The following is a 9034-nucleotide window of genomic DNA, read 5'->3' as shown; positions in this document are numbered from 1 at the left end:
TAATGTAGGTTATTTTAAGTAATCTTATGTGGTGAGACTCCTTCAGTACATCCTCCCATGATTCCTCCTGTTCTCCGGAAGTGTTACGGCGGATTGTAACTAGTCGGCGCTCTGCTCTCCTGTTTCAGTCTCTGTGCTGCAGCTACGCCTCTCGCCTGTGTCGGCAGCAGCGGCAGCAGTGTAGTAGTAACCAGCCCGCCGCGCACTCAGCTCGCATTTTGTGTCACGGTGCCACCGGGAGAGGGGTGACAGACTGCTGCGCGTCAGGGGACACCAGCCACCATCCGCACGGTTCAAGCGACATCCCGCCGCGGGCAATGACATTGGCAGACTAAAGTGGGAGTACACGAAAGAAAACGCAAAAATGACGGTGGACTTTGAAGAATGTATAAAAGACTCACCCCGATTCAGGTAAGGCTGCTCGTCTCGGGCACATCACAGCGGTGCGCAAAAATGGCACACCTTCTTTTACGCATGATTTTTTTTTTTTTTTTTTACGCGGGGACTGAATGAGTGAAGCTCTCCATGCAGAATCAGTGGTGGCATCAACAGGGTAAATAATACAAGACGTGGTGTCTGATTCGCTCATGTGTTCAACAACAGGACGGCGTTTTCTTTCATTTTTGCATTTTTTCTCATCAAACCTTAAGTCATATTTTTTTTCTAAATGTCATATTTAGTTGGTTATTCAAACATTTATTTGCACTGTGTTACATTTGCTGGAGGACATGCATGTGTGTGTGTGTGTGTGTGTGTGTGTGTGTGTGTGTGTCAGTGGATCCTTGGTGATTGTCTGATTTTTAATGTGGGTTGTGACGTTTGCTCAGTGCATATGAGAGGAGGGACACTCATTGCCACGCACAGCAAGGATCCATTTTGCTTGAATGTAAAAAAAAAAAAAAAAAATTATAAGTCCTCATTTCAGGCTTTAATCAACCCCCTGACAAGCACTAATTAAGAAAAGCAGCACTCATTTAATGTGGCTTCAAGTGTGAGTGTGTAAGTGGATCCTCCTGTGTGTGAGGGAGTGTTGCAGCACCTTACAGGTTGGGTGCAGTCTTTTCATTTGCTCAATGAGGAGGCCTTGCAGTGTGTATCTCTGTATCAGTGTGTGGTGAGGACTTGGCCTTGCAGCAGCAGCAACAGCAGTAGCTTTAGCCTGGCTGGCAAAGAGGCAGCAGGGAGAGGAGCACACACACACACTCTCTCTCTGCAGGGACGGAGCTCGTATCCCAGGCACAGATCCAGCTGTTCGGCCCATTGCCTGCCCGCTGGAGGGTTGTAGCCACACTCGGTCCACGTGCCAGTCTGGCGTCACTCCTGTGCAAACTGAGGGGAAACTAGCGGAGGAGATTCTCACAGCATGTATGCCAGGGATCTCCTGTTAATTATGCCACGGAGATGGGCTGTTAGTGCCATTTATTCAGTGTTTTACTGAGAAGGAGCAGGATGTTTATTCTGTTTCTAGACAAATGCTTTTTCTGTTCTCTCTGTATCTCTGTCTGCTCCTCTGTTTCTCCATGTCAGCGTCTGTTCCCTGTTTGCTCTCTGTTCCCTGTGTTTGTCATTTTGTTGCTTCCCTCTTCCTCTTCCTCTCCCTCAGACGCAAGTCATCATGTTTGTTGAGCATTTTGTGACGAGCAGAGAGTTTGTGATTTGAGTGAGCAAGCAGACAGCGGAATGTAAGACAGAGGCTGAGAGAGACAGACATTCAATTTGCTGCTTAAATCCCACCTCAGTGATGGATGGCTGAGACGGAAGGTCACAGGAAGAGAGGGAGAGGCAACAGACGCTTCCATTTTTCTGCTCGGTTCACTTTCCCATGGTCTTATGAAGAACGCTATTTGGAAAATTCCACCACTGACAAAGAGCTGATGTTTCCTTGGGTTTACAAGCAGTAGGGAAAAATATCATGTTGCATAATACCGTGATCTTGAAACAATGATAATGGTCATTATGTCCTTCACATACAGTACATATAGGTGTGACACTTTCAATTAATAAGTCAGCCAAAAAACAATGGCTATTTTTATTGTGCACATGCACAGTAGTGTTCATTCCGGGGTCCTGTCCTGGTTTGGATCATATCTGGATTATTTGAGACCTTGTTTGTCATTCCCCTGTTATGATTCAACAACATTAATAAATAATGCAGGTGTTGTCCAAGGACCACGTTCATGTGACACAATAATTACTACAAAAGATGAAGAACAGAGAAGGTGGTGGCGACGACAGTAAAAACAATGTCAATGATATTGAGGACACCGTGGTTCATCATAAGGGCAACTGTCTGGCTGTAGGGAGTTTCAAATCATGATAAAACCATTTTCAAAGTTTAACTGCTGCCATTTGTTTGGAAATGGCAGCAGGTCTATTATCAGAGTTGCACGACTTTGCAGAATGCTCCATTATATCGGAGCGACTGGTGTCTCAGGTTTCTTTCTCCTCCATGTTGTGTCATTCTGGAGAAATGGGAGTAGGAGTCAGTCCCGTCTGTCTTCCCACACATGGTGCTAAAACAGCTCACACACACCCTCTCACTGCAGGTCTTAACTTGTGCCAGTCTTGTTGTATGCATGATTTGGAGAGCAGAAAGAATTTTTAAGGTATGCCCGAGTATCTGTAACGTCCTTTTGTTTCCTCGTACTACACACTAAATCTTTTTTCTTCTCTGCCCTGTCAACAGTCACCTGCTGCATTAATTCACTCTATAACAAAGATGAGACCCATGCACCTGCCTATAGTTGTTGGTGCTACATGATTGTAATCTGTTTCCTCAGAGGCACCACTGGGTCTGTTTCTGGCTTGTCTACACTGATTTATAGTTTCATAGGAGTTGTCATGCTTGTGGTTTCATTTTGGCGGCAGAACAGAGCTTTGGTTTCAACAAGTTTATTGTTATGAACTAAAACCAATTGACTTGGAGGTGATATTTTGATGAGCTGAGCGTAGTGTTGCTCTGATTGTTTTACTCATCCACTAACAGACAACCAAGTGTAGCACAATCCTGTTTAATTCTTGTAAATCACCTTACAGTCACTGACCTAGTGATCCTAAAGGGAAGCATTACATGTCACTGTTAGGATGTATATTCAGTCTTTTCATCGACTATATTGTTATGGTATGGTATGGTATTAATATGCTGGGTGTGAGCCGTTGCCTAGCAACAGCTGCTGTAAGTGAGACAAATGAAAGCTCAGAGAAAAGAGGACAGAACATTTTAAGAATGGAAGAGAAGAGTGAGTGCTTTGAAAAGACACCATTCCCAAACTGAGAGCAATTTTATTTTGGCATGTAGGTTTAGTCCAACAGCACTGGTTGACCACAGCAGCAACAATTAATTGATTAGGTGTCAACTATTAAGTTAATCCCATTTGTCGTCCGTCTGATCATCTGTCTATTATCGTCCCCGTTTATCAAAATGAATGGATAAGAGGGCGGTAAGGGAATAAGGGAAGGTGGAGCAATCAGAAATCGGGGTAATAGGGGGAGGTGTAGAAATCAGAAACTGTTTTTACAGCTGATTAATCAGTTTGAGTAATTTTTCTAAGAAAAAAAGTCAAAATTCTTTGACTCCAGTGTCTCGAATGTGAATATTTTCTGGTTTCTTTACTCCTTTATGACAGTGAACTGAATATCTTTGGACTGTTGACAAAACAAGACATTTGAGGACGTCATCTCGGGCTTTAGGATACACTGTTCGACATATTTCACCATTTTCTGACATTTTACAGACCAAAGAACTATTCGAAGAATCGATTACTGGATTAATTACACTCATTGTTTCAATATTTCAGCCCTGCTGTTGACTGCTCTCAACTCAAGAAAAGGCTGTTCTGTGTCCTTTTACTTTCTGTTCTCATTCTACATTTCATGGAGAGTGAAAGTAAAGTAATTAGTAGGGTGCTTAGATTTATTAGAGTAAAGTGTAGTTGTTGTAAGTAACTGTGGTTCTTGGTGGAGCTGGTGAGTCCCATGTGGAAGCTGTCACTCACAAGTAATATCAAGCTTTTTATGTCTTTTTTTTTATGGCATCTGTGTCCTCTGTAAACTAATAACAAAAATGAAAATACAGGAAATGGACTAGCAGATGTTGCCTCTAGCAGTGGGTCAAGTCCATGAGCGTGCAGCAGGGAGTTTACAGAGAACCAGCTGCACCTGTCTGCCTCTCTACATCTCTTTATCCCACCCACACACAGTAAACAGCATCCTGTCCTGTCCGGACAGGTTGAGTGAGTCAACGACATTCAGAAAGTGACAGAAGGAGACGGACAATGAAGAATAGAGTTATTATTCAAATGTGTTCCTCAGCTTGGAGGCTCACAGTCTTATATTCTACCTTATAAACCCAAATACAGCAGGTTTTAAATGAAGGAGATGAAAAGGAGAAAACCACAAGGAGTTCAAGGAAATCATTTTCTGTATAAAATATTCAGATTAACCAAAACCAGTGGCTATGTAAATATGTTATCCACTTCCCGCAAGCAAATTATCTCTGGACCGTCCACATCAGGTCCAAACGCTGCTGTCAGGCTGCTGCCCAGGTCTCACATTACGCCCGTCCTCTGCTCCTTAAACAGGCTGCCCATCAAATCCAGGATTCATTTTGAGGGTCTTGTTCTCACATGTAGAGCCCTGCATGGCTCCATACTTCTATCACCAGAGTTCAGTTAGGTCCTCTGACCGGGGCTTACTGGTGGTCCCAAGCACTCGACTGAAAACACAACGTACATCGTGCCTTTGAGGCGGTCGTCCCGGCAGCTGAAGACGCATTTATTCAGGCTGGCCTCTGTCTCACCTCCTGCTGTCTAGAGTTTGTGATATGGTGTGTTTTTAGCAATCTTGCTGCATATGTTTGATGTTTCTTTAAACTGTTTTTATGCTCTTATTTTTAACTATTTCTATTCTTGTTAGGCACTTTGTGACTTGTTCTTTGAAAGGTACTACACTAAATAAACTTAACTCACTTACTTGCTTATCAGCATCACCATCAGTAGTGAATATTCTCCCATTGGACTGGACCAGACTGCGTTACATCCTCCACCTTCAGATCACTTGAAAGTCCCCAAACCTGCGTGCTAGTTTACCTCATATTCAAATAATCTTTTCAGGCTTTAGGTTGCTGCATCATGTTTTTATTTATCTAACCATACCTGATATCATAGCTGTGTTGCCTGTTCAGAAGCTATTTTTGCTGATGACTTCTCATGTTCTTGCACTTTTTTTTCTCTTCTCCTATTTTGCTCCTGTCAGGTGTGTACTTCAGCGGTGGTTGCTATGGCTACGTGCAGGAGTCACAGAGGTCGCAGCTTGTCAGTCTGCTTTTAAACCCCACATTATGTGGGAAATGTAAACAAACTAGGGCACGTCTCATTAAGTTGACTGATCCAAAGTGCTTATGCTTTCATTCCCTTCCTCTTTCTCTTTGTCATGAAGACACGATGTTGTCGGTTGTGCTGCTTTTCCAGACCCTGTTGGTTGTGCTAATTCCTGCTATCATTAAGTTAACACAAATCTCTTGAAGAGTTTGAGCGTCCATTGAAATCAGTTCCACTGAGAGACAGTCTACATAATAACATATTCATAGATAAAGGAGGTTCAAGAACATCTTAAGGTTATATAATTCATTAGTGAACTGGATTTGGTGAAATATTTGAAAGCACTGTGTAAAAAAAGAGGCTTTTGGCTTCTCCCATATTTGATTTACGACATTATTTTAAAAGCATATTTCCATTTATTGGCAGATTAAAGTGCTTTTTGATGCTCTAGATATTTATCTGGCGCCCTGAATTCTCTTAACTCTCTGGATTTTTTTATGCCTTACCTGCGTCATCATCACCTATAATCCTCCTTCTACACATATCATCATTTTGCTTGCCTGAGATAATGGATTCCTGAATTGGTCAGCAGCCTGTGAAATATGTAAATACATACGACGCTGCCTTCTCTAGCTGGAGGAGGGAAAGTAGCTAAGTAGTGATTGTTGCTAGGGGTGACCAGTCACTTTGGCAGGCATGGCAACTACGTCTCCCTCTGCCACACTCAAGGATGTATGGAGAGGATCATATTTGTGTCCTTCAACACCAACAGCTGTTAGCAGTGTGAGCCAGCAGAGAGAGCACAGTTGTGTTACAGAGTAAATGAAATGGTACATGGTGACCTTGAAACCATGCAGATGATTTTAGAGTAGAAAAAGAAAACGCATTAAAGTGCTGAATAAGATTACCTGTTGCCAAAGTAGGCTGGCATTGATGTACTGCTTGTTTGATAATGCAGTGATGGCTGGAGAGTGTACCAGAGCAAAGCTGTAGCAGTAGTGCCAGGTTTCAACAACACACCCCATGTCCTTGTCTGCTTGTCTTTTAACATATTTTGGAGAAAACGTCTTTCAGAGCCACCATGACCTGCTGAACCTCACCAGAAATAGATCCTCTCTACAACATCAAGTCCTTGGCAAAACATTTAGAAAGATTCCTGACCACTCACATTAAGTTGCTAATGTCAAGACACTCATTCCCAACCACTCTCCCTAATGCATCCACGTACGCAGGAGATGTGCTCTGAAAACAGCCGCGCTGGCCTAGAATCCCTATCCTCTTATCCTCCATATATGGAGGTTCTCCATCCATGTAAAGCTCTCTTTCTCTCCTGGGTTTTGTAATGCTAAAGATGCCTTTTAACAAAATTTCTCTGCTGGAGAACTCTGTTCTTGAAAGTGCTCTGCCCAACAACTTCCATCTGTGTTTGCTGGCAAACGCCAGAAAACGGCAAGCAAATCTTTCGCATTTAAGAAGGTTGTTATTTAAAGCTATAGACAGGTCAAACAATTTATTTTATGCTCAACTTAGTCCCACACAGGAAGAGGGTGTATTTATGTAGGTTTTATATCTCTGTAAGTCTAATACATCAGCAGAAGTATTTTTTAATCTCCACAATGCAGCCAACTGCAAATAATGGGAATAACTGCTAAATCCAGCTACAATATTTCTGCCATCGTAAGATACATGTACATAAAGTAAAAATAGTATATAACTGGACAGTGTTGTTTAGACTATTACATTTTAGTCATTTTGATATAGATCTTGAATATTGGTTACCTTAATTTTCATCAGAATTTGTGAATATATATACTAGAAATATATTTTTACAGAAATTGAATTTTCTAAAAAGGGGAATCCAGACCCAGTGAACTCCTAATGATGTAGGTGATGAGGTTGGTAACTGTCCTCCTGCTCCCCAGGGAAGCAACCATTTAACCACCAATTGACCTTTTAAACTCTCCTAACCTACAAGTGTCACACAAAGACAATGCAGAGCATCAGGGCTCATAAAAATATCTGACATCCCCATCAGCTCACATAAATATTTTAGTTCCCACTGTGTGTATAAAGGTAGAGGCCTGGATGGAACGCTCTGACTGTGAACTGCAGGAAACACGTCTTTCATGTCAGGAGCATGAAAAATTGTGGTTACTTCAAAGGAGTCATGGTAGTGGAGTTGTGGTGTTAGTGGGCAGGAGGATAGGGGTTACTGGGTTTGGTCCTATTGGCTCTCTAGCATCTATGCATACACTCAGTATACTGATTTTCCTTCCACAACAAAGAGAATTCACTGTTGAAAGACAGTGGCCCAGTTGAACAAAGAGGGCGGCCCCACCCTTCTTGTTTTGCAAACATGTGTGCGTCGAATTGATGCCCCTAGATCATGTCATATAAAATGAGCCAACCGCATCTGTAAATTGGAGCCATGTGGCATCCCGTATGACCTGAAGAGGTTAAATAGAGAACAGACGGAAAGGTGTCCAAACACAGTTGCTGTCTGCAGGTGTTTGTTGAGTCCAGAAATCTGACAGGAAGAAAGGAACTGAGAGTTTTTGACAGCGTCAGAGCTTGTAAACTGCACATTTGCCCACACAGCGTCTTGTGTGGCTACTGAACTGGTTTGCTTAGATAAATTGTGTGCAGTGCACAGATCATAATTTCTTCACTGTGTACAAATCTAGAATATCTGGTTGTTTGCAGACATGCCTCTCACATTAGACTACGTCCAATAAACCGGATCTGATGGCTTAATCCAGAGTGATTATTCATGCGGAAGCCCAATTCAGATGTCAAAAGAACAGTAATAGCCAACATGTGGACTTTAGAGGAAATCTTAAAGCTCTGCTTAAATCTAAGGCATCACATTGGAGCAGGTGTGACACTGTGGCCCTCCTGTCACAATGATTGATTGAATTAGACATACAACACATCAAGGAGGATTAACAGGGATTTCTGCCTTGTCAGAACCCTTCCACCCACTCACAAACAACTGTGCTTTTAAAAATCAGGGCCATTTTTGTCACCAGTGTTGGTATTGTTCCTTGTGTTTTGAGACTTGAGATGGTGCGCTAAGTAAATTAGGAAAAAAAACATTAAACTTCGCCAAGCCAGCATGTTTTATGTTAAGAAACTACAATCTTAATCAAATATATGATTTTGAATTGGAATGTCCATGTGACCAAAGGAAGTGGTGATGGTTATGAGCGCAGTAACTAGAGCCTATATGTGGTTTCCACCGTCCTCATCTGCCTGGCATTTCTGTTACACGTGCTTGCATATATGCGTGTGCCTGCTGGCTAGCATGTAGGCTAATCATATTGTCATATTCCTGTCTACGCCTGCTCGCCAGGCATTCAGTATTTTGACATGTTCATGAGCGAACATCAGCGCAGCACGTGGACACTTCCAGTGAATCCACGGTGCAGCAGATTTTCTCCCGCTCTGCTGCACGTGCTGCGGGGGGACTTAGAGTGGGACCCATATATGAAATAGGATTATCAGTAACCACACTCTCTGATTAAATCAACTGGATAGCCTACACACCCTATTAAAGCTCACACACTATCAGCCTCTTACCCTGACAACCTCAATACAATTTCCCTTCCCATTCAGCAGTAGTGTGCAGGATGTAGAATTGCAGAAATTGGTTTGACACAGTGTTGGTCTGATTGCAGTCCAATGGACTTGTGAGCCTTCGATGTTGCACGGAGAAA

At 42.5% G+C, this 9034-nt stretch overlaps 1 protein-coding gene across 1 annotated transcript in view; it reads left to right on the top strand.

Annotated features, from left to right (window-relative positions):
• The first annotated feature begins 272 nt into the window (after positions 1–272).
• LOC139215065 (arf-GAP with coiled-coil, ANK repeat and PH domain-containing protein 3-like) overlaps positions 273–9034 on the top strand; it is a 61327-nt gene continuing 52565 nt past the window's right edge. Inside the window, exon 1 of the mRNA XM_070845895.1 lies at positions 273–411. Within this exon, the coding sequence (XP_070701996.1) occupies positions 365–411 (47 nt within the window). The 5' untranslated portion in view covers positions 273–364. The remainder of the gene's footprint in view (positions 412–9034) is intronic.

Source organism: Pempheris klunzingeri, chromosome 2, assembly GCF_042242105.1.
Source record: "Pempheris klunzingeri isolate RE-2024b chromosome 2, fPemKlu1.hap1, whole genome shotgun sequence".
Classification (NCBI taxonomy): Eukaryota; Metazoa; Chordata; class Actinopteri; order Acropomatiformes; family Pempheridae; genus Pempheris; species Pempheris klunzingeri.
Note: the sequence above shows the minus strand (reverse complement) of the source record. Positions and strands in the feature narration are given on the sequence as shown.